Source organism: Perca flavescens, chromosome 10, assembly GCF_004354835.1.
Source record: "Perca flavescens isolate YP-PL-M2 chromosome 10, PFLA_1.0, whole genome shotgun sequence".
Lineage (NCBI taxonomy): Eukaryota > Metazoa > Chordata > Actinopteri > Perciformes > Percidae > Perca > Perca flavescens.
Window position 1 is genome coordinate 9450606 of NC_041340.1, and position 27202 is coordinate 9477807.

A 27202-nucleotide genomic window follows, 5' to 3' on the forward strand; every position below is an offset into this window, starting at 1 on the left:
GTCCAGCGGAGGCGCTAATGAGCTAGATTACAACACACACAGTAGCAGAATACCAGCTACACAACGGCCAACCATTGACATATATATAAGATAGTTAGCTTCATTTTCCGCATAATTTCTGTATATTTATAGTTTGAATTTCGTCACGCCACTTATACAACATCTTCCTAAATGTCTTATAAAGCTAACAATCCGATTTCAAGTTAATGAATATTTGTGAATTTCAGAGGAATTCTAAGAGGAGCTAGCTCTCATTGATAGAGCTACATCCAGCCGCAGGCTCTATCAATGAGACTCAGGGACAAGCGGCGTTTATTTCCCCAATTGTTTGTTTAAATAACTCAACACATTATAATTACACACATTAAAAGATTAACTGGAACCTGTGGTAAGAGATTGCTGGCGTAACAAGCTCGCTGACTGCGCTCTCACTCACACACACCGGGCATTTAGCTAGCAGGAAGAGGGGAGCTGCAGGCCCTGGAGCTCTGTCAGAGCACCGGCGTTTAGTAGTCCATTATCCAAAAACCGGTGACTTTGCGCGGGTATGGAGTGCTGTGGGCTGCCAGTCGTGACGGAGCTCCAAGTACCTCATAGCAGGCCGGGGTGTGTGAAGGAAGGCAGGTCGGGCAGCAAGGCAGCAACACAGGCAGCACCGGCAGCTGAATTCCGACACACAGTCGGACAAAATTTGCAATTAGCCATACATTTTCGTAAAACGGCCCATATTTGAGCCTTACATAGTTGATTTCTCGCATAAAAAAGTTTCAGAAGTGAATTTTGTAATGGAATAGCAGAGATCTCCGTGACCTAGATTCCTTTAAGAGTAAGTTGATTACTTTAGTCAAGTACACCAAGCGATATTCTGTGAGGCTGTGAGAGTGTTGTTCAAATCAGATTTTCTACTTAGACTCTGGTAGTCAAAGCATTCATCCCATAATCAAAAACCAGCTACTTCATCCTTAAGAATACATCAAACACCGCTGTCTTTTACACCCCAGAGTCTCAAAACATGCAGAGCTCATCAACAATGGCCCCAAATAAACGGAGGCAAGGCCAGCTTTAATCCACCGCCAGTATCTATATGCTGTGAAATCTTTACCGATCTGTCGACTCAAGCAATTAAATGTTCATTACAGTCATCCGAGACAAACCATTAAAGGCAGTCCGATCACCTCCATCAATCTGTGGCACCGTTCCTAATCTTTGTAGCAGATGACAGTGGCCAGTGATGTGGTCACAGAGAAATCAGACCTCACTAATCTAATTTCACTTTTGTCTATCTGGGAGCTAATAGAACCCAAAGTGTGTCGTCCGTTCTAACTGTCGCAATCTAATTGGAAAATGATTACGTACAATCCAGTGAAGGCGATGAAACATTCCTCAGATGAGAGGTTAGGTTCCATTTTAAACAAGTCATGGCACTCTGTTCATGGGTAACAGCTGATTGAACTGAGAACAATGAAAATGTTTCCTTTTAATTTGGTTTCAGGTATTACATTTATATCATTTTAGGACAGATTTGTCTGAAAATGTACTGAGAAAAAAACTGAGTGATAGTAAAGACGGGAATATTAGTATGGTGCTTTGTGAAGACAAAGCTGTTGGACAATGTAGAAACTGTGCCCAGTTCTCACCAAGTAAATATCATTTATGCATATCCTTTGTTTCACAGTGGACTCCACATGCTACTTTATTGTCCAGCATTACATCCCATTTATTACTTCAGATTATCTACTGTAGCAGATGAAATAGAAGTTCATGTAAATTCATGTCATACAGTATTTTGCGTTCAAACTTGTATGCCTGGCTTACATCTGTTCCTCGAAGAAAATTAAACATCCAATCTCATCATGGCTTCACAAGACAGAATGATTCTAGCAACCCTTATTTCCACCCCCTGAAGCTAACAGAGCTGTAGAGTTTTCTTCTATCCCTGTGTCACATCCGTTCATTTTCATGTTTCTCAGGCTTTCTTTGCTGGCACTCTCTCTCGCTCGTGAGCTTGCTGAGTTTGCCCAGAATTAAAACTCTCTGAGCTCATGCTTAGAGACTGGATATCCCCATGACTGTGCATCAGCTTATGGCAGAGCGAACAGTTTGACAACATGTTACTTTATTACCAAGTATGGTAATTCACATCCAGAAGCCATGCAATACCCATTTCTCCATGCAGTGGCTGTTCAGAGAGGATTTTGCTGGCTCTGGAACGTGACAGCAAAAGAATGAAGAGCAAGAGGTTTTTAATGAGCGAGACATCTATGTATGCCTCTTAAATGAGGAATTTAGAAATGTTGAATTAGGGAAGAAAAGCCAGCCACAAACGGTAACATTTAGAAACAGTGAGGATTGAGGAAAAAGCCATTAAGCACCAGTCACATCTGACCGCTTTTCAATGAAACCAGGGAGTATTTATCCTCAGAAATCCTCCTCCAAACACAGAAAAAGAAGCTGGGTAAATCTTTTTTTTTTCTGGTGTTGATGAGGTCACCCGAATTTGTCACCATGGGCAAATTGTTGAAACAAATCTTATTATTGCTTACTGCTGGGTTTGAAAGCTGTGGTATAGACCCAGTTTTCTCTCTCTATCATTCTGTTCAAAAAGATAAACTGAAAGAAAATACAGTTCTTACTTAATCTGGGAATGTTTTAGAAAGATAAACACACTGTTGACCTGGGGACATGTAATCCTGAAATTGTAGTTACAGACAACAGTGCATAGTGCATAATACACTGCATGTACAATTGCATGCATGTCTGGTTTCTCTGTGTTCGGTCGTTGGTGTGTTAACTGGTTGGTCTAAAAATTCCTTCTGAAAAGTTTTTAATCCTTTCGTCTGTAAACCAGTAATGTCAAAGGAAATGAGCCTTTTGACAAGGATAATGTGAAGCATAAGGTGTATTCCTAAGAGATAGCTGTAGAACAAGAGCAGGGCAGACAACCATTACTGTATGTCTCTGAGTTATTAAGCTGCATTTAAAATGTCATTGAAAGTGTTGTTATTTAATAAAAGAACAAGTACATCAGGAGAGCACCACACTCTTCAGGGAGAGCCTTGGTTTCTATATCCTCTCTGCTTTCAGACCACCATGCTTGATACAGCAGCTTTAAACACACGCACATGCAATACAAATTTGGGATCCTTCAGTGGTGGTTTCCTGAACTTTGAGCTGCATAATAAGTCAAGACGTACCTTTAAAATTCAAGGTTTTGAAAGTTTGACGGACAACTCAGGACTTTTACCAAGGAGACCAGGGTTTGTGTTCCGTTCTTGCCCTGTGTCTCACTTAAATGCACATTTTAACACCCAATCACGATTTCTTCCTAACCCTAACTAAGTGGTATTACCCTGCACATTGGAAAATGACACCAAGGAGTCCTGACCAAGTGTTTTGATGAGTTGGAACTGAGAATTTGTTGATAGTTGGGGTTAGATTAATGGCTGAACTGATGTACAGTATGGGGTAGGGTTGGGTACCATTTGTTTTTTTTCCGATACCGATAAAGCGATACTTTTAAAATGGTGCCAGTGCTTAAATGGTGCCTGAACCGAAAAAAAAGATGAGCACTAATTTACAGTCTGCAACATTAAAGAACGGCTTGTTTATTGCTAAGGCCATATGATTTAATAATAATGTAATGACAATAACATATAAAAATAACTTATTTCACCAGTAAATTGATGTTAAATGACTAAAACAACCACCAGATTGGGAAAAGGGTATTTTACAAACACTCTGAATGCACCACGTAGCTTAGGCTACCAGTTTAAAATGAACGCACTGCTGTGTTGTTTTTCCTACAACGGCAGTTGCAGACTGTTACGTCCTGGGGTTGGAATCCTCAACAGTGAAATACAGTCACACTTTGTTGGCTGTCAGCATTTTAACCGTGTTTAATCCAGCTACTAGCTATTGGTAGGCTAACATCTACTGCCAAGTGTAGTGTTAACTAGCACCACGTGCAGCGATGCTTCTGTTGCCTGCAACGGCCGTTTTGGCACATCAGAGAGAAGTGCAGGCATTTCAGTGGCACCGAAATGAGGCACCGAAATCCGGGTTGCTATTCAGGCTGGTAGATACCGGTCGTTTAGGCACCGGTGCCATATTAGCACCAGGTTTCTGTACCCAAACCTAGTATGGGGTGGCTGTGACTCAGAGGTAGAGCTGTCGTCCCCCAACAACAACATTGGCGATTCGATCCCAGGCTCCTCTGGCCACATGTCAAAGTATCCCTGAACAAGACACAGAACCCCAAGTTGGTTAAATGCAGTAATTGAATTTCACTAGATTGTACTGTCAATTGGATGTGACGATTCAAGAATAGTTTCATATAGGCTCTCGTCGGACACTCGGGGGTCATTAGAAGGTCCTAATCACCTCATTATCACCAGCATGTTAAATTTGCTGCAGCAGTGAGTGTGGCACTGTGTTTCACCTTCCAAGGAGAAGGTACACCCTCTAAAATATATTTAGCCGTCCCAATTAGCTGACCTCATTTCCACCCCCATGGCACTGAAGGCATCTCCACCACTCCACCAATGTTTACATTACTGCTCTGTCACTGATCAAAGATTACACTTGCATAAATTAACTACTAATAAAACATCGGAATTCAGCTGACATCTAATATGCCTTGCATCAGAGGGGCATTTTATTAGGGATACTTTATTTGGTCATTTAGCAAACATTTTTATTTCTATGTTTGCAAATTCAAGTAGTTTGATGCTCTCAAATGAGAGCCCAAAACCTACAGAAAATGCTTATGAAGCCATTGTTATGTTCTGTATGTTTAAATGTGATTGGTATCGTACCATATTTAGGCTTTAAGACATTTGCAGTGTGCTTCAGTTATCATATTGAAAAAACATTTAGACCTAGTGACTTTAGGTTTTAGGAAACTTTGGCATTAGTTAATTTAATTAAGAATTAGTAAAATAACTGGATACATGAAAGACATGAGAAAGAAAGTGTGTAATTGAAGCCTTTACAGTAGGTATTCATGCAGGTCTAAGGATTAGCGAGGGCATTCATTAAATCAGCGGTGGACACTACTGTCTGATATTTAATGGAAGACCAACAGAGGCCCAATGCATCAGCAAAATGATGATTCAGTTTAACACTCACATACATAGAGGCCACGTCACTGTGGTGATGATCATCAGCAGTCCAGTCACAGTTAACAGAAGTGACTGTTAGATATCTCACCCTGTCCAACACTTCTGTTCTCACCACAGCCTCTGGGCTTTGGGACTTTTATGTAAAACTGATCTGTCACAAGTTTGCAAGGCGGCTTATAGCCACCAACCCTTTCACCAGAGCAACCTGAGCACATTTGTCACTGATAGTTGCTGCACAGCCGGATTTTGACCTTGTATATCTCCAAAATAACTGGACAAACTAGGTGATATGGCACTGCCCTCTTAAACAACCCATATGACTGGTGCAAAAACAACCGGTGATGGATTTCTAAATTGCCACCGGGTGTTTTAGGTATGATTTAGGCAACTAAAACTGCTTAGTTAAGGTTAGGAACAAATAACTTTCAGCATTCAAAGAAACAATATGTCGACTGTTGATGAGAAACAGGATGAGAACCACAGTCCTCAGTGCCAAAATCACATGCTTTCTACACCCAACCAACATCTCCAGCCTTCTTCCTCAGACTTTTTGCAGTGTAACATTGCTACACTTTTGCCTTTTGATACTAAATGGAAACATACATTTTTGAAGAAGATGTGTGCTTTTGTTTGGTGAGCATATTTCTGTGGGCAAGGTCTTTGTCTAGTAGTGTAGACCAACATATTCTAAAGACAACCTAGTCTCATAAAAATCATATTCATGTACAACATGTTGTCATCAGCAAACCGTTTTAAAAGAAACATAAGGTTGATTACTTTTCTATATTGAACAGAACATGCTCAGCGTCAACATATCTCATTTGTTAATCCTGCAATATGCTCCTGGTAACTTAATCAGCATTATATTTTAATGGTTATGTTAAGCCAACTCATACATGGATAAAGAAAAGCTTTGACATTTTTGGAAATACACACTTTTGCAGAGTGTTAGATGACAAGATTGATACCACTCTCATATCTGTATGCTAAGCATGTAGCTGCAGCCAGCAACTGGATAGTTTAGCATAAATACATGAAGCAGCTACCTTGGATCTGCCCAACAGTAAAAAAAAATAAAAAAAAGATCTGCCTACCAGCACTTTTTTAACATGTGCATGATAACTACTTGTTCACTCATCATCAACACTGTTCTGGGTTGTACATATATATCTGAATTGATAGACTTTCCAAATACAATTTAAAAAAAGTGATGTTTCTACTTACTTTTTGACAGCAGACACCTTTCAAGCATTTAAAAATACTTCATGTTTTGACTCCTCTTTCAGAGTCCTCCTGTCTGTCTTAGAGTGAAGCAAGGGCAACTCAAAGATGCTTTTGAAACCCAAATCATTCCTGTCTACCTCTTGTAATGTTAGACTGGATGACTCTTTCTTTATTAAGTACTTGCTCCCTTATCATTCCACCTCATGAAGAGATGTTTCTGACTGGAGGCTCTGACACAAGAACAATTTTGACTTTCATCTTCTATTCTCGTCTCAATTAATACACTGTTTAGCCCTCAGCTGAATTCCTATTTACAAAATTCCCAAAGGATTTTTTTAGGTTAAAGGATTATGAAAGATTGTATATGCGTCACCAGGCTGGGACCTGCAACACTTAAGGTAAGCAAAATATGTATCAATAAGCATAATCAAATTTATGGAGCGTAGGCAGGGTATTAGAACTTCTAAGAGCTTTGTCTGCAGCCAAAAACAACATGATCTGGTTTCGTTCACTCTGTAGACCGTTGCCAGGGTAACATATTTCAGCCATGTTCCCTCTCTACACTGCAGAAAATATTCACCTTGGCACATCATTTAATGTAGTGTTGAGGCTTTAAATGTCATTTTCGGAAAGCAACTGACAAAATCAGCCAGATGGGTTAGATTCCTGCTCCACGGCACCACTTCTTTCAAAACATTTATCAAAATTACCATTAATAAAACATGTAAAAGGGTTAAATAAACTCAAATGAATAAACATAAACTTACTTCAGAAAATTGTGTTATGATGAAATTCTTTTGAATCAAACATACATAGCAGCACCGCAGACTGTTGCCTTGGTGACAGCTCTCAGTCAGCCTGAGTGGCCGATAGGAAGACTTCTGTGAGGTGTCACTGTGGGCCAGCGAGGCGCACTTGGGGGTGTTTTTGTCTGCCTTCGAGCAGCTCTTCCGGCAGCTGGTCTCTAAAAGAACAGTACAGCTCAGTTCTTATCAACTTCTGACTCCCCCTCCTCCCATCTACCCATCCTATTTCTCTCGGTCTCCTTCCCTCTTTCTCCCTCTGTCGCTTTGTTCACTGACCTGTTTCCTGGAGGCTTTCTGACGGCTGTGGATGGAGGATGTAGGTTTCACAAGAACAGAGTCTGATGAATGTTCTCTATACTAAAGGCACACTAAGCAATTGTTGTACAGCGTCCCCAATGTCCCAATCGTCCTTTCAGCTTGCCTTTTGTTGTTATAGGCACTTTTGATAGCTGCAGAGATGGGGTGAGGAGTGGCTGCGTGGAGCCCTGTAAGATGCCTGAACAGCTCATACAGGCCAGTTATTGATGAAGTATGACTGTTGACTGTAGCTGTATCATTATTATTTTTCAATATTAATATCATTAAGGACATCAAAACAGCTCCACTGATGTTATACAGAAAAGTCTGTGTATTAGTCATCATTTGTAATATTCAGCCAATGAAAACAGCATATTATATATGATTGGGTGGCTCTGGAGGAGATTTTTCAAGTCATTATTCAAGTGAGGGTTACCTCAGCTTGGGAAAATCCTCTACAACATCCTATACAATAAACTCTAACAAAAAGATGCCACCAAGTTGCACCTGTGTAAGCGCCAGGGTTTTTGGAGCTTGGTAAAAGTGAAAAAGTGTCATGTAAACAACTGAAAACCTCTTAATCTGTTTCTTACAAGCACCGTGAATTTAAGTGCTCTTTTATCGGAACAGCGGTGCAATTTGTGATATGATAGCAGCTTTCCTGATTTGTTCTAACAAAGTCAGGAACATCATTTTAAATTAACTTGACTTCAGTGACTAAACGTGTGTGATTGTTAGTGTTGCTCTCAGCGTAATCTGCTAACCAAAACCATTGTGTTGTAATTCGATGTTCAGCCATGTGACCCTGTTTTAAAACACTGATCTGGATCACACAGCTTTTCTGGAGGACACTCACTCAGAAACACTGCATATTTAAAAAAGAAAACACTATTATTGGACCAGCGTGAGATACTAAATCCCTTATAATGTAACCTATAATCTAATCGAAACGAAATGATGCTGTCCTTTGATCATGTTTTCTTTTAGATTTATTACCATAAAAACAGACACAGACAGCTGAGTCCTACATCTTAGATCTGGAGAAAGAGAAGCACTGTGTTGCGTTGCTGTGCACACCAATCCATTCCACTAAGCACAATACAGAATTCTTTAGCCATATCGATTCTGCAAAGTCGATCCATACATGTATACGCAGCTACTTTGTTGGCATTCCATCTGCCTCCTGTAATAAAACATACCGTATGTCCACTGACCTTTAGTGGAAATACCAAAGGAGGCTTTAGATCTGCTGTTCTATGTCCTAATGATCTCGGAACCAGCCCGAGCAAAATTAGTTACATCTATAAAAACACAGCTTCATCCAACATCTGAGGGAGCAGCTGCAGATGAATAAGGACCAACTCAGTCAGGTGGAGCAAAGCAAAGAGACAATACACATGATCTTGTCTTTGATGGCTCATTTCTCTAATAAAAGCAGGTATTTAATAAATGTATAGTAGCCACAGACGTGGCCAGCGCAACCAAATAGAGGCCGGTCTTTAATTAAGGCTGGAAAATAGTGAGGAAGTGTGGATTAAACTTGTACTCCTAATAGCCAGACTGATCTCATAAAGTGGAGTATGTATGACACGCCAATTCGTATGCCATTTTTGCGTGTTTATCAACGCCTTTCGGCCGCCGTTGACCTACATTAGGTGTGAATTTTCGCCATACCGAGTAGTGTGAAAGGACGTAAGTCCGCAGAGGGAGGTTGGTTGGTTGGTTGGGGTGGGGGATGGGTAAAACACAGGACTTTCACCCTATTCATTTTTTTAAGCCTTCCCCAAAGTTTCTTTCCTAAACCCAACCGTTTATTATTTTCCTAAGCGTGTGACGTTTTTGTCATTTTTTTGTGTTACTAAAGCCTTTCTCAATGTTCTTTTCCTAACCTTTTTTTTTTTTTTTTTTACATGCGTATGACATTGTTCTCGCGATAAGACGCCACGTGGTGTGTATGTTTACATCCGCTGTATACAGCGTAGACATACACGTGGATAGTTCAAAATGCGTACAGATAACACGCCATTTGGCTTTAGGAAAGTGGCGTGTATGTTTACGCAAAGTCATGATGCCATGTTGTAATAGCTCACATGATAAATTCTGTGTAATGTAACGTTATACAGAATTCCATCAGTACAACCGCAGAGTCATACCAATCTGTTGCTCCAAAGTTCTCTTTTTAACAAAAATACTGTTTTCATTAACTAATTACTGCCGTTTCATTTTTTTTTTTTAAGCTGTTGTTTTTTTGAGCAAGGTTAAGTTCTAATCAATGGTCAATCAAAGTCAACCTTCCTGTAGATGTTTAGATTTTTGTTTGTGTTAGTCCACATGTCTGCACCTCAAATAGTTGATTTTTATGCCTGCAGAAACTAGAATGACTTTGTCCTTTGAGCTCAAAACTAAAAAAGAATGGCAAAATGGAAGTGACTGGAAAATTGTTAGTCAAATAAACAATACTTCTATTAGAGAAGAAAAACTGAACAGCGGATTGGTAAGTAACCATGAATGTTTTGGACAAGTTCATGCAAATCTCCCACTAGAGACTGTATTGGACTTGAGCTTTAAATGGAAGGTTTTAAGTGTGCATTAACAGCAAGGCATCAACTGTGGACAGATCAGAAAACAGGGAGGATTCTTACTAAAATATTATAAGATATACTTGTACAATATTAGAAAAGGCATGTCTCTTGTATAAGCCTGTTTCAAATACAGCCCTTCAGGTAAACAAAGTATACTGTACTGTAAATGGAGACGATGAAATGCACACTGATTCAGTGTGATGATTTGCATGAAACATCCTACTGAGAGTGTGAGGAAGCCAGCAACTCCTGAGAATCCCCAGTGCTCCCTTGTACTGCTTAAAACACTTTTGACATTGCGTCTTTGTCAAAGCTTTAAATAAGTGGCATAAAAAAGAAAAATGGAGATTACACAATACTCCGACTTCAAAAGGAAGCTAACAGAGTTGTGACCTTCCGGAGGCCTCGGTTTTCAACAATAAAGTGAGCATTAAAAAGTCAAATTTAATGTCTTCATACAAATCTGACTATTTTTTATGAATGACATTGTACAGAAGACTGCATTGTTGTGCAGGCACAATATTGTACAAAACATAACTTCTTATAGACAGAACAGTGGTCCATGACATACTGATATTTTCTCAGCAGTAATCTTTTTAAATGGCTGAAAAGTAAATACCATTGTACAGTATAGCAGTGTATTAAGGTTAAATGTGATCAGGATGGTAATGTAGTAGAAATTGTGAGGATTATGGATGGTTTTACCTTCAAGTATTCAGGTATCTCAGGTATTTTTCTAACTCCATTCAGTCAAACTTGCTCTTTTTGCAATGAAGTCTGGATAACGAAGCGGCGACACGCTGGCATTGTGATGGCTATTGGCAAAGTCCTCTTCTTTGCAATACATATCTTCTGATTCCTGCTGATGACATTATATTGGAGCATAGATCCAGGTGTAAAATCTATTTAAAAAGACGGTATTATTCTCTGGTTTATCTGTTTGGTTATCAGACCCTGGGATAGCATTCTCGGTCAGTTGGTTCACCACTTTGGTCCAGACTTAAATATATCATCAACTATTGGATATGGATATATATGGATGGATTATCGTAACATTTTGAACAGACAGTCGTGGTGCCCAGAGGATGAAGCCCACTGATTGTGGTGATCCTCTGACTTTTCCTCTAGCGCTACAATGAGGTTGGAATGTCTCAACAGCTATTGACAAGATTGCCATGACATTTGGTTCAGACTAGGAATGGGCCTGAATTCTGAAGTTATTATGCCCAAGATATCATCAATCTTTCCCAAAGTACTACTATTAGTGGTTAAATACTGTGAAATTACTTCACAACATATTCACATTGGACTTAATCAAACCTAACAAACTAAACAATGAACTGTATCCTGCAGGGTGCTGATAGTTAAAACACAGAATGTTAGAGAGTTAGAAGTTATTTGTCTTTCTTTCTTCTTTTCTTGACAATTATCATAAACTGCATTTGTAAAAGAGCCATTAATGTAACTGGGTAAAAGTAGAAAAGAATTGGTACAAATCTGAAAACCCTTGTGTCTATCATCTGAAATCCTATAGGCAGAACTAAGAGATAATAAAAGGTCAGCATTTGGATGTATTTTAACAGATGTAATGCTATTACTCTTGTTTTTCTTTTGTTTCCAGCCAGAAAATAGTGAAATTAGAAAATATAAAAAGATAATTTATGCAACTCCCCCCTTTTCTCAGTGTTTCTCCTGCTCTTTTATCACACCAGGGGAGATGTGGAGCTGCTAAAATATGTTAGGGCTCTTTTTTCCAGCTTGTGTCATCTTGAAATGTTTGTGCTGGACTTGACTGCTACATCATACTGTAGGTCCCAACCCATCATGTTCCAAACTCAGAGCCTACCTGGACATGAGTAACTTTACTCTTGTCCACTTCAGGACCAACAGTCTAACTTTAGTGTTGAAATAGGAGATGGCAGTTGGGAGTCAGTTCGGAGTTGCCTCTTGCCTGCTGCGGCAACATAACACTCGCTGCCTGTCTGCTGCCTGAGTGTGTACGCAGCTGTATATACTGTATATCTGCTCTGAGAGTGTGTCTGTTTGTTTGCCCTCTCTTTCAGACATCTGTTACATACAATGATCTCACCTGCCAGTGGACATGGGTGCTGACCTAGCTTTTGTGGGCTCGCCGCTGGCCGAAGTCCGACAGTATCTGGCTCTGCTTTGTCACATTTCCCTTTTAATTATTTTCTTATCTCCTTCTAACTGTCCATGTCATCGTCCATTTAATTGTTTCGTCCTAGCATCTAGTATATACTTGCCTGTCTAAGCATGTGAGGGTGATGCTGCTCAGTACACTTCATTCAGTTACACGTTTCCGAAATGTACTTTTTTGTAATATATACATTTTTGGTCCCAAATCACTGTATCATATTGTTTTGTGATTGATTAATTTGCATTTCTGCTGATTACTACTACTGCTACTACCAATGAGATGAGATTATTTAGAGTTTATGGTGAATAGGATTCCATTTATGGTGCAGACAGCATTGAAATTTACAGGATGAAACCTGTGTTTTTGCTTACAAATAAGGACACATTAGCTAAAAAGCTAATGCACCCGTAGTCGCTCTTTCAACTTTTTGTCTCAGGCTGTTGTAACTGGTGGTTTTGGACTCCTTTCTGTAGGTATTTTTCCCTTTGTCTAATTTTGAAATGCTTTAACAATAACCTTGCAAGTTGGGGACATACTGTTCTCATTTGTCTTTATCTCTGAGAGCAGCAGAGTAATAGACCAAAACTACACCAAAAAAACAAACAAAGAAGAACGTAAAAACACCCCCGCACAAACCTTCCTGACACAATGAAGCATCCGCTGCACAGCCACCCTAAACAACAGAAAAATGTCCTGTTTCCATTCCATGAGCTCCCTGTACATTCCACTGAATCCATCTACAGACCCATGAGACGGAGCAGATCAAAGAAACCGCCCACAGACATTGGCCTTACGGGCCTTCACATGGTTAAACACCCAAGGTTCGTTTAATAGGGACAAACATCTTCTCAAAACTAGCCAGTAGGGGAGCAAGACGGGTACATGGCTGAAAACCAAGTCAACTCTCCTTGTGAGAGTTCACTCTCAAACACAGAAAATGTTTCTGATGAAAATAAACAGTTCTCTGCATTTAAAGCTTTTTCAACTTTATGGTCCCCCAGAGGAAATATTTCCTGCAGCCAGGTAACACATTACACAGAGACTTAAGCAAAAAACACGCTTTCATTGTAAAGACTCAACATTTGATGATAGTATGATATGCATTTCTCTTTCCAATACTATGTTCTTACTTTGTGGGATGTTTTTTGTCATGTTGAGTCTTTTTATTATCATTAACTAATCATGATGGGTTTGAATGAGCTTGAACTAATAGTGAAGATCTATTGTAGATGTAACAAAGTGATTTGAGTTTGTAACATAAGTACATATAAATATCAGTTTTTGGTGTTGCTCCCTTAAAATCAAAAACTAAGATTTTTTCTGGGCTCAACATTTTGCAGAAGCATTTATTAATAATACACACAGATGCACAGACAATCAATTTACCGTCACCAGTCGACAATGCAAAGCAGACATGCTACATATTCTTTCTTTTCTTCTTTTGGAATTTGGAACCCAGCTAAATACAAGCATTTTAGATCTGTTTTCTGAAGAACGCTGAAAGTAATTCTGGGAAATGCAGGAAATTACTACTACTAGTAGAAAAGGCACACAAAGAGAATAAGAGTCGAGTAATTAAACAGACGGCAAAATTTCATTACAAAATAACCCCTAGAATGCAAAGTGTTCACATTTAAAAACTAAACAAAAAAAACATCTAAAGTTGGCTTTTGTTGTGTTCTGTATTGTTCTGTATGAGCAGGGAACATGGGACAGTGCAGTATCGGTTTCACAGCCTGCACCTTTTTAATGCATAAAAACATTTCTATACCATTGCAGAAAATGCAAATGACGAGCCAACAGCTGCTGAAATGCATTGGCTACAGTCCAGATGATACCTTTTGTTTAAGCAGGCAGACCATCAGGAGACAAGTTCTTACAAGAGCACAAGAGCACTGTCTGCAAAACAGACATTGCTGAGCAGCACTGCTGACAACATAAAGAAATGTTTCAAGTGAATTTAAATATCTAAATTAAGTGGACAAAGTTAAGAGACAGAGCTGAGAAAAAGTGCAGACATTCAAGGAAATGCAATCATCAGCCCTGCGTGTTGATTTATTGGGTTGTTTGGAGGCATGGCACTGTAGGTTTTACAGAGACACATTGTTTAACAAAAGGTTAAGCAGGTGAGAAAACAGTTGATGTGAGTCAGCATTACACAGAATGCGACAGAGGATAAATTATGCTTCTAATCAGACAATGTGAAATAATTATGTATAATGTTGAATACAATGCTGTCAGTATGCATACATGTACTTTTTGTGAATTAAGTAGAGTATGAGTAGATTGATGTCCTTAATATTGGGTCACACTGGAGGTAGACTTGCATTGCCAGACCTTCCTTTGCCGGGCTGCGGAGGAAGGTCTGGCAATGCTAGTCCATACAAATGTGCTCTGGTTTATTGGCATTTCTTTAAACCAATCACAATCGTATTGTGCGGTGCTAAGCACCAGACAGAGCCACGGTGCCTCTGCAAAATAGCCTTGAGATGGAACTTGTTTTGGTGTAACATGTGTGCGTTCAAAAGTTGTTTTAGTCATGCACAGAAAACTCAGATTGGACCGATAGTCTAGCTAGCTGTTGCGATTTACCCTGCAGAGATCTGAGGAGCAGTAAACCATAGTCCTCGTAAATCGATCGGTTTAGAATGCCAACACAAAGAAAGCGGAAAGTAACGGACATCCGGCCGAAAAGAGACATCTGGCGTGGAGTGGAACGTCATGGATATAGACTACACTGAAGGTAAACGCCTACTTTGCTGTAAAAAACAGGCACTCCAAGATTTCTTTCCCTGATCATATCCACCTTGAGCCTGAGTCATCCTGCCCTTTTTAAAGGACACAGCCTGCTCCCTCTTACATTTCCAATACATTTAAATTTTTTTCAGGGAGACATAAAATTAGAACAACAGAGGTAAGGAGCATGTCTGTCTGCTCATTGCACTCTTGCTCTGCTTCTCACACCGTAAAGTCATTCTGGCTTTGTGCTGTCATTTTCCTTCATAATTTTTCATTTCTTTATCTTTCTCTCTCTCTCTCTCTACATGCATGCACGCACGCACGCACGCACACACACACAAACTCTAATAAATTTGACAAGAGCACCTTGTAAGACCAGACAAGGCAACAGGATCAAATGTTACAGTAATCACCACAATGATGGGAAGGGCAGATTCTCGTCTATGAATGCTTATGAGCATCTCCCTTTAGCAGAACAGGTTATTTGGTGAATTAAAGGAAAAAAAAATTTAAGATTATTTTTTGGGGCATTTTAGGCTTTTATTTGACAGGACAGCTGAAGACATGAAAGGGGAGAGAAGAAGAAGAAGAAGATTTATTTATTTATATTAGGACAATGCACATTAATCAACATTTCTGTAAATGTGCCAGTGTTAGCCAGTCAGCTAATTTTCAACTGTAGTCCTAGTTGTATGCATGTCTTTGTGGTGGGAAGAAACCGGAGCACCCAGAGGAAACCCACGCAAGCACAGGGAGAACATGCAAACTCCACACAGAAAGGCCTGGGACGACCTGGGTTTGAAACCAGAACCTTCTTGCAGTGAGGCAGAAGTGCTAACCACTGAGCCACCATGCTGAGAGGGGGGAATGACGTGCAGCAAAGGGCCGCGGGTCGCAGTCAAACCCGCGACAGCTGCGTCAAGGTGTAAACCTCTATATGTGGCCGCCTGCTCTACCAACTGAGCTATCTGGGCGCCGAATTAAAGGAAATTTGACTCATTCTCAGTCAAGTGAACTTCAAGTTGAACGAAAAATATTTCAGTGTGATGGCGACGACAGATACCTTTAGGGACCAAAACGTCTGGTTAAGTTTAGGAAAAAGATCGCGGTTTGGATTAAAACACTACCAAGGAACGATCACGCGTTTCCTGGGTGAAAGTATTTTGTTTTCGCCAAGAGGCGAACTCCACTGCCTGGTTTGAAAGCGCTGTGTTTTATGACCCACCCTCCTCCGCTGCGCTGTGGAGGAAAGTCTGGCAATGCGAGACTATGACCCACCCACCCATCCATCCCCACTACCTGAGGTGATTGTGGTTTGTACAGCAAAAAATACGTGGAATGCTTACGAATTACAGTACTTAACTTTTCATAGTTTTATGTCGGTTCATTAGAACAGCCTGACGAGCCTGAGCTCAATGTGCGTCGTCACCACATTGCTAACAGAAGTCATGTTTGGTTTAAACACTCAGTATGATAATATTAGGTGTTTGCTTACCGGTGAATGAGAGGTGAATTACAATTGCAGTCCTTTCTCCGCTCTGCTCTGAAGCAGCAACGCAGGGGTGCTCGTGCACGTCTGTGTGTAGGTCGGAGCCCCGAGGGCAGGGGGAGGGGTTAAACGGAGCCCCGAGAACATTCTACTTTTAAATCTTGCTAGGTTTTCAACATGACCAACCCTGCCTTTAGTGTTAATGTATTATAATTTGAGCTTTTTACTGTTACTTTCATGTTGTAGAACAAACAATAAATAAAATTCTTAAAACTTTATTCAAGTCCAGCTGCTTTACGATGGCCATGAACAATGGCCATGTGAAAATGCTTCTCCAGTGTCAAGAATAGTTTGCCACTTTATTGGGATGGGTTTTTTCATTAATTACAGTAAGATTTCAACAACTCTATAGTGCAAAAAACGCGAGCAAAAACTAGATACTAACTAACTTTAGACTTTAGGTCAACATTGAGTTATATGTTTAAATATGTTTATTTTCAGTACAGAGTCATTGTATGAGTCATGTTTTTGATGGTGGGGGAAACCGGAGCACCCGGAGGAAACCCACGCAAACATGGGGAGAACATACTAACTCCACACAGAGTTTTTATGTTCTCCCCATGTTTGCGTGGGTTTCCTCGCAAACATGGAAGGGGACCTTTATGGCGTTTTTCCATTACATGGTACCTGCTCAACTCGCCTCGACTCTACTCGCCTTTTTTGCTTTTCCATTATGAAAAAAGTCCCTGGTACCTGCCAACAGGTACTCTTTTTAGTATCACCACCATTGAGGTTCCAAGCGAGCTGAGGCGATACCAAAAGGTGACGTGAAAACCTGCAGAATACCGACTGGTCGGAAAGAATCGTCACTAATCACTGCGTCATCATTGCTAGCGACAGACGAGGGTGTCCTGAACAAACCCGGCATTTTGAAAATATATTTTTTTTTGCTGCCTACAGCTTCTTTTGAAACAAAATTTGTGTTCTGGCTGTGGCAACAGCCACATGCCCGAGAGTCAAAAACAACACACCTTCGTTGTTCTGTGTTTGTCGTGTTAGATCACGGCAGTTTTCTGCAGCGTCGCTATGACGACCACCCACGCTTGCCTCACACATGAGGCGGTACTAAATCTGCAATGGAAAATGGAGGACGGGGCACCGCGGCCGAGTCGAGCCAAGCCGAGCCGAGCTGAGCAGAGCTTGTACTAGCAGTGGGTAAGCATCAATAGAGAGTTAAAAAGAGGGGACAAAAGGAAATGATGATGCGGTGTGAATTCCAGAAATCAATGCCAATATTTCTGTTCTATTCTAAGATGCAGAATGGTGTCGTTTTACCAGTGAATAGAGATTCAGCTAGGGCTGGGCGATATGGCGATATTACGATATTCTTGACCAAATACCTCGATATCGATATTGCGGCAATATTCTAGGGTTGACAATTGGTGCTTTAATAAAATATCTTCACACTTAGATTTTAGATAAATAATCATCAGTAATGTGGACATAATGTCTAAGTGGGGAAAAGGCAAATAATAGAAGAGCTAGTACAGTCTGGTATGTTCAGAAAAGTGCATCACTTTACTGTAATGCAGCCTTTAAAACCAGTGAAAGACAACACTTATGTCATATCACAATATGACGATCCCAAAGTCTAAGACGATATCTAGTCTCATATCACGATATCAATATAATATCAATATATTGCCCAGCCCTAGCTTCAGCTGATTTAAAGATTTTGTTTTTGTCATGTAATGTTGGTAGACTGAAAGAAGAATTAATAATGCATGGATTGCAATTCATACATTTGTAATGCCTTGATGAAGACCTTGTGGTTGAAACGTTCAATTAAAGTGCTCATCGCTATGATGACCAGCCACGGTACTAAATCTGCAATGGAAACAGGAGGATGGGGCACCGTGGCCGAGTCGAGCCGAGCTGAGCCAAGTAGAGCTAGCAGTGGGTAAGCGACATTAAATAAAGGGCCAAGGATAAAGCCTTGGTTACATCTTTTTAGGATAAGGATCTGTGTTCTGTGGAGACAATCTCTGGATCTCTTTTTGCCAACGAAAAGCATACAAAGAAATACCTCTTGTGGCACTGGTGCAGGGACACTTAGCGCTGGTACCTTAGACAAGAGAGAAATATGTATACTGTAACACTGTCTGAATGAATGAAACCCAATTCCTAGTGACTGAGGTCAGTTTTCTGTGCTGCATTGCTCAGCTAAAGTATGGGACCATCCATCTGTCAATGAAATTGAAAATATTGCATGTCTGCGTCATGTACTACATTTTAACCTGCTGCTTTTAAATTGTGTTTATTATCAAGTGGCTGTGTTTCACTGTGACTATACAGGGGATGAATAGTAACTGGATACTCGTGAACATATATGCTAAATGCCAGAAAACAATCAGACAAAAACCAAAGGGGGGGAAAATGATGGAATTGAGCATGGAAATACATTCTTAAAATAACATTAACTCCCAGTCCACTTTCTAGCTTTTTTCCAACCACAGTTTAAGGTCTTCATCAGTAAATGATATTGATTCTCTTGTCATCACTTTAAGTTCCATATGTTGTGTAATGACAACAGAGTCCACTCCATGATAAATGAATAAACTCTTTTCACTGATGAAGCAAGTAAGTGGATCTTGATTTAAGATTATTATGTCAAATAATAATTGGGATGTGTATGTATATTTCATGCATATATTTGTATGTAAAATCCAAATGCAATAGTTATTTTAAAGATTGTGTTTTTGACAGTTTTGGTGAGTTTGGTGCATTTCTAACCTGACTCCGCCAGATGGATTGCTTCGCATTTGCTCGGGCATATCCATCTGGGAACTTTCCGTTGGAGAACTTTTGGGAAGGGGCAAAAATACCGGTTAGCTGATTGGATAAACCATCTGTCTATCACCTATGTTGGTGATAGATGGGCCAAATCAACCAATTAGATCAACGAAGCCCCTGCTGCTGCAGGCAAAGCATAGCTCGTTAGCTCAGCAAGCTTCCCGGTCCATATTCCAAAAGAAGGATCCAAGAGAAAAAAGCATTAGCGAGCAGCTAACAGAATTAGGGCTACCGCTGTCTGAAAATAATGGTTAGCTGATTGGATAAACCATTTGTCTATCACCACCTAAACCCGCCTCAAAACCAACACTGATTGGCCTGGTCGTTTGGCTAACGGCTCCAAATTTTCTCTATCTCAAGATGCCAGACTGATCTGCGAGTGGAAAACTGGAGCTCGCGAGATCAGGACGGTCTCACGAGACTAGTGCATTTCTGCTCTGAATCATATTTTTAAAGTGACCCAGGTAACTCTCTTAAAGCCAGGAGGAAAACAACACAAGCCATAAGATTCTGTTAAAGTTTAGCTTTGTTTCTACTAAATAATTTAAAGTCTTATTCTGGGTTCAACGCGGTCGGGGCGGCGTGAATGGCATGCATGGTCACCGCGAGTCTGGTCTTTCGTACCCACTGCAGTCAGAGCGGTTCAAAGAATGGACTACTTCTGCACTGTAGCCGATCGTTGTAACGGCGTTGTTACAAAATCTTGGAGGTGCACGGCTCGGTGAATGAACCAGCTTTTAGTGACTGGATACAAGACAATATGGGACTTCCAGCCGAGAGCCTTTGAATCAGGGTGTAACTGATGCTATCTCAGTCTTGTGTTTTATGAGGACAGAGCAATAAGGGCTTGGTAAAGGGCTGTATTCAGGGCAAGCAAAGATCCACAGAGGGTTCTTTAGACTCATTTTCTGACCGGCCAGCTCCCAGGCCTATTTAATATTTCACAGCTCCGTCTGAAATGGAGGAGAATGCACTTAATTAAGTATGAACATTAAATTGGCTATAACCAATGCTCTGCAACGAATATATATATTCGGTTCACGCTTTTGATCATTCAGCAAGGTCCCTGAATGCATGCGTCCCTGAGATGCTATGTGCATGTAGATGCATGAAATTATAGTATGGCGTGATTCAACCATGACAAACTAGAACTTTGAAGTGTTAAATCGCCGGCCGGCTGTCATGACCTCAAACTGCTCTGCTGCTCTCAGAGGAGGAAGAGTGGTTTGCTTTGAAAGAGGTGGGTGTGAAATAAAAGCAAGGGAGCATGCTATAACAGAATATAAAGTTTAATTTGGCAGGCAAACACAGACACACACACACACACACACACACACACATGCACAGTGAAATATAAAGCTTTTCACTACATTAAAAGAGAAGTGCATCCCTAATGTACATAATATTGCTCTGCTACTTATAATTCATTGATGGGTCCATGATGATGTCCATTTTGATTTAAATAATTTAACGATTTGCAAGAAAAAGTGTGAGTTGTGAGCGAATGATGCGTGTGTCTCAGTCTTTCAAGTAACACAAAAGTTGTTAAAAATGGTGTCATATTTTGCACTGTTGATGACAAAAGTGCAAGCTGTAGCTGCTTTGCGTTCTGGAGACTGATAATTGGACATTACAATAATGCAAAATTCTGACTTTAGAGAGAGCCCATGCTTGACACCCCTTATTTTCAAAGCAATGTCTACTTGTGACCCCTAAACAGAGTGTGCATAACTTTCTTTTTTGTTTCACTCAAAACTGCTTCGATACATTGTGTGACCCATTGAGCCCTCATTTCTTAATTAATGATGGTCCTGTACAGTAACAAGGTTTTCTAATTTTGTTTTGTTTATCCCAGCTGATCTGGACTCCCTTCCTCCCCCCGTGTATGAGTGCCCTGGTCGATATGCTATGTGTGGTGATGTCTATATGTCTCAAATGATGTTCATTGTTGTTTAGTTTTTTGTCTTTTGTTGTCAAAAATACCTTGTGATTTCTGTTGCAACCTAATTTCCCCAATTAACAAAATTAACTCCTAAAACTAAATCATACTGTTTTCCGGGTGCACTTTTAATCTTCAGTGTAGCTGTGCAGGAAATATTCCAGTATGAGCCATTGTGTCTACAATGGCAGTTTGTCCACAGAAACAAGGAATACTTTAGAAATGGCATATGCGTTGTATCTAATGCATTTGTTAATGGTAAGAAAATTATGTATTGATGCATTAAAGATCATAACCTGGCAACCAAAAACTTGTCCTTATTAATAGATTATCACTGACCTATAAAGCACTAATAATATCCAATACGTAGAAGTGCAATATCTCATCTATATACTGTTTTTATAAGTCACAGCAATGCTTTTAAAATCTATAACATATTTATATTTAATCTTTATTTTTTATATTTGAATTTTTAGTACTGTTTGATATGTGTTAATATGTGTAAATATATGTGTGAATGCAGCCTCAGGATTGATACTTAATTTAGTCGTATACTCAATGTGCAATGACAATAACTGAATTCTATTCTACTACTAATCTATTAGTTAGAGTTTATAAACCCTTTGTAAAGCATACACTATTTAAAAGTTGAAATATACTACACCAAATAGAAACATAGCCCTAGAAATTCAATTTCCACAATACATATCTATTATTTTTAACAGCAGTGTAGTGTTTTACGGTGCATTTATCATTTAACCACACAGGGTCTCAGAGGTGATTCTATTCTAGGAAGTTTGAACAAGAATCTCTTCAATATATTGCTCTGGGTGGACAGCACACCAATATAACTGCACACATATACATGCACACACACACACAGTCAGAATGACTCCCCTGGTCTTGGCAGCAGATGCAGGCCTGTCCAGATGAACTGTTATTGATGGAGGAATGTATCATCTTCCCTCCCACTGTCTCTGACACACTGCATTGATGAAGTATGCTGCTGCACAGACCAAGTACAACCAGAGTGTAAAATGTCTGTGGGGCACCGATCCATATGTTCTAAGTCTTATTTCATTAACTTAAATAATGTAATTAATAAATAATGGTCTGGCAAAGAAATAAAAGACTGATATACTTTATCAGACCATACTTTTATGATTTTATAAGTCAGCAAATATCTGATAACACAAATATGTTAACAAGTGTTCTGTGCCAACTTTTGGTAGTCAAATCTGTCACTCAGTTTATGTTGTCCACTTCAATAAAATTTGATTTGGTTTCACATTTTCACTCATGTTACCCACTTTATTAAAGACAAAGGCGCCTTTGTTGTGACCCACAGCCACAGTAAGCAGCAGCTCCTTAGTAATGGAGTGTGTGGGGAGTGCTGGAGCTCATCAGAAAGCTTACACAAACCTGTAGTTATAATATTTTAGCTTTCAATATGCCATGTCAGCCTCAATATTTTCTCCTTTTATTCTCCACTGTGCGCTGTCTCATAAAGTACATTTTGACAAAAGGCAAAGTGGTGGTGTTAATGCACTTTAATTACACATGAAGGTGTCATTGTGAGGCAGACTGCCATCTACCGGCTTAAAAGCAATCCCCCCACCTCACCTCGCCCCTCCTAATTCTAACTCCCACTCAAGTAGTCAATTAGAGGAGGTAGACAGAGTATATGCACACACAGTTTTGAAAAACCAAAGTTATGCAGTGCACACATTCGGCCTGGGTGCTATGTCGAGGGACAAGAAAAACCCTCAGACTATTAGCTGCCTTTTTAATATTTAATGTGACAGCCATTCACTCAGTTCAACATCACAAATCAAAGTTCACCCAGCCATTCGTTAGTTCATTTTCTATACCGACTCATTCCCTATTCAGGATCACTGATAACTTTGTGCAGGTCTCAGTAATTTGCCGTTTGAATAGCCCAACAATAACTGAAGTTGTGTTGTTGAAGCGGAAGTGAACCAGACTCACAGTGTGTCACCCCACAGTCTAAAATATCACAAGTGTCAGTTGCTTTGCATAAACCATCATGCGGGAGCTTCAGTTAGTCTCAATACCAAAATTATAGCTCAACCATTTTGAAGGATTGCAATACACTGATTTCACCCAAAACTGGAAGCCAGCAGTAACCATATGTGCTACAAAACAAGAATAGGAAACTAAACGGCTTTACTGGTGTTTATTTGCATTTTTCAGAACTGCGTGATGCTAAAGTTTGTGTTTACTTTATGAATTGTTGCCTTAGGTTCACTCCCTGACCTTTCTGGAGCATGTGCAAAATCAAAACATTTTAAGAAGGGTGAGGCTATTTGCACCCATGGTACAATTAGCAGTGTATGCTATTTGCACCCCTGGTACAATTAGCAGTGTATGCTATTTGCACCCCTGGTACAATTAGCAGTATGCTATTTGTACCCTGGTGCAATTAGAAGTGTATGCTATTTGCACCCCTGGTACAGTTAGAAGTGTATGCTATTTGCACCCCTGGTACAATTAGCAGTGTATGCTATTTGTACCCTGGTGCAATTAGAAGTGCTATTTGTACCCTCGTGCAATTAGAAATGAATGCTATTAGTACCCCGCCGGTGCACACAGCAATGTGTTCTATTAATACCCTGTCTGGTACAAATATCAATGTATGCTATTTGTACCCTTGTGCATTTACAGTACCTTGACATATATTTACACACAGTTATCCATACTACTCATGTATTACACCTTTTTGGAATATTATCGCCCTGACATTCTTACCCTAACCATAACCAATCCCACTCCTCTTGCCTAAACCTATCCAACCCAACCAGAGCAGGCATATTCATGAGTCTTCCCCTACCACCCTGCAAAAAAAACCGTTCGTGGGTCCTGACTTGCGCAATTGCATGCAAATTATCCAATCCAAATTTTTAAAAAATAAGATCACTACACAGGGGAATCGAACTCCATACTCCCATACCAAAGATAAACGTACTAACCACTCACCTAGGAGTTCTTTCAGGATAATTAGCAACTGTTTACCACTTGGTTTCTTCAAGCGTCGGTTGCTACGTAACCATACTGTATACAAAAAAATAGGTACTAAACAAACCAACGGTTGTATGCTTTCACTGAAGACAGAAAGCGCAACTGTATTATCCATTTTCCGCTAGAAATTCAATTGTTATAAACTTTAGAGACAAAACTTCCCTAATATGCCAGTTTCTGCGGGCATGGAAGATGAACGACCGCCAGGATTTCGGTGCACGCGAGCAACGTTTTTTGTTGTTACGTCACAGGGTGTAAATAGCTCAGCTGTGTGGCCGAGGCTATTCTCCGTTTAAAAAGAAATGAGGCAATGGCAATTAATTGCATGACCCAGTTATTTGAAAATAAAACCCCAAAGAGCCTAAATTAAGTAAATTAATCACGCTAGAATTCTCCAACTTTGATCCTAATTGATTAAGATAACACAGTTAGGTGTTTATAAGCAACTGCTTGCTAAATTATAATTGAACCGAATCAAACACATACACACACACACACACACACAAATACACATACGCGCGCGCACACACACACACACACACACTCTCTCTCTTTCTCTCTCTCTCTCTCTATTTTGGGTAGAAGGAAACACATTTACACGACCTATTCAGGATGTGGTACATTTGCACTTTACTGCACAATTACAACAAGTTAGTCAAACAAAACAGCTAATTTCTGATACAACTGTAGGAGAGAGATTGCTGTAACTGTCAACAGCAAATAAGAAAACAATATTTCCAGAATCCCCCAACAAATTATCAAGTCTTTGCAAACATAGGGTAAGCTATACTGTTTTCATTATTTCAAACAAGGGACAATGATATGTGCATGTTGAAGATCGACATGGCTCTTGATGCAACAAGGATCTCCAAGCAGGAAACGTTTATATGGTAATGACATCGATTGAACCGATGCACCAATCAAAAGCGTTTGATTTATGTTTAGGGGCTGTTGAAAGGAGTAGTCGCTTGGCAACCGCCTAATGAAATGTAAGAGCTGTGGCTATTAAAAAAATTGCGCCCTTAGAATCTATTTGTTGCCTTTTGCTGCGGCTTTTTCAAAGAAAGTAGCCAGCATCATGGTTCTTTTGAAGAAAGAAAGGCACAATTGTAACTGATTCTCAGTGAAAACTCTCCGCTGTCTAAACGAAATATGGTGATGATGTTAGATGTGAGACAGGCAATCGTGATTTAGGTTTATTATCGCCTACAATTCCCCAAGGAACTGCCAATCATTGATTGGCCTCTGCTTTTAATTCATCGCATCCTATTACTGTAATCCTCAATGCAAATCTGTGTAGGCCTATGTATGCTGCCAACAATGTATGAACACCGCTCAATCGGAGCTGAGAAAAGACAAAACATCGGTACACACTGGGGGAAAAAAATGTCCATCTCAGCAACTCCTATCGCGCTCTTTTCTTATTGAACATGAGAGACATCCCTAATTAATGTGGCGAGATAAATTGAATATATAGCCAATTTGAAGTGCTGTTTTCTTGCAAGCATGGAATACGCAAGAACAAAGTCAGATCTCTACGTTGGCAGCCTATAGAAATAACAAGAAACAGGTTGATGTTCGTTGGAATCAATTAAAATCTCACTCCACTCCACTGACCTTAGATTTCAAAAAAGCATTTGGTTTAAAAGGCCGTTGGATGAAAGGTAAAAGTACAATCGATATTTTTGCAGTCTAGCCTTATTTGATCTCTGAATCTGAAGGAATGAACATGGGTTGGATGTGACTGCAACCGACTGTTACTGTGGAAACCAACTTTCCCCTGCCTACACGATGCTAATTCATCCTCAACTACCCAGCTCAAAGCGTCGATGGGCTATGTTTGCTGACAGAATAGGCTACAAATAAAACAGCTCAGATGATTTCCATCTCCATCGTAATAGCCGATACATTTATCCAAACTCATCAGGCAAAAACGCACAAAACGGGCATACATAGTTTATGGATGACATGAACACTTGTAAAAAGCGATTCGTGTCCTTTTAAAATTGGGAAAATATGTTTGTCACTTACAGCAGTTGGTTACAGCAAAACTGTTCGCCACTTCCAGGTTGTCGATGTGGGGCGTCAATCTGAATTCCGAGGTGCCAAACTGAACCATTCCTATCCGAAACGCGCTGTACTCTTGGTCCGCGCCCCTTGGAAAGAGTCCCCCTGAAACCCAAATATAAAAATCAGCTACACTTGCACATTGTGCTCTGGTAAGAGACATTTTCTAAGAAAATGTTCTCAACATTTTACGCAAAAGGATTTCTTTTTTTTTTCAAGTCGTGTTTATGTTTGAACTAATGGGTATACCTACCAATTTGAACACTGGGTGAGCTTCCATGCACGCATCCCCATAAAACCAGGAGAACTGAAACGGGTAAATTCACTATCTTTTCCATGTCCACAGTTTAGGTGTCCACATCCACCAGGGGAGTCTGGTATTCCTCGATGTCTCCGGAGATGTTAGATCCGACGCATATTGGAGACCCTCAGCCTTGGGTAGAAAGAATGAAAAATCTTCAGTAAGTGAACAATTTTTCTGCAGGTGGCTATCTGTGAAAGGACACCAGTAGTGAAGGAATGGTCGCCGGCAACGCAGGTCTGGTGTCTCTTCTTCCGCTGCCCCACGTCGCTCTCCTCCTGCCGGCAGCTGATGCCTCCTCTAAACGCACAGGGACACTGCGCGCCTCCGCTCGGCGCGCCGGAGATCCTTTCAGCATCACACCCACAAGTGAGGAATGCTAATGAGAAGGCGGACAGAGACGAAAAGAGCCGAGCGGCAACCACTTGGTGACAAGAGTGCACATGTTGATTTCAATATAACGTCCTCGGCTCGCTATGTGCGCAATTATAATATTTAAACCTTCCTTTACAGAGTCCCAGTTTTCCAAATCTCAACTGTCAAAAGGATTTCCAACCCAACACTAAGAACCTCATGTGGACTGCCTTG

At 40.2% G+C, this 27202-nt stretch overlaps 1 protein-coding gene across 2 annotated transcripts in view; it reads right to left on the minus strand.

The window, feature by feature from the left end:
• The window catches only part of gria2b (glutamate receptor, ionotropic, AMPA 2b), a 53824-nt gene extending 26921 nt beyond the window's left edge, over positions 1 to 26903 (minus strand). For both annotated transcript variants that reach the window (XM_028588666.1, XM_028588665.1), the window contains exons 1-2: positions 26567 to 26903; positions 26278 to 26418 (exon numbers count right to left, since the gene is read on the minus strand). In XM_028588666.1, the coding sequence (XP_028444467.1) occupies positions 26278 to 26418; positions 26567 to 26651 (226 nt within the window). In that variant the 5' untranslated portion in view covers positions 26652 to 26903. The remainder of the gene's footprint in view (positions 1 to 26277; positions 26419 to 26566) is intronic.
• Positions 26904 to 27202: the final 299 nt, after the last annotated feature.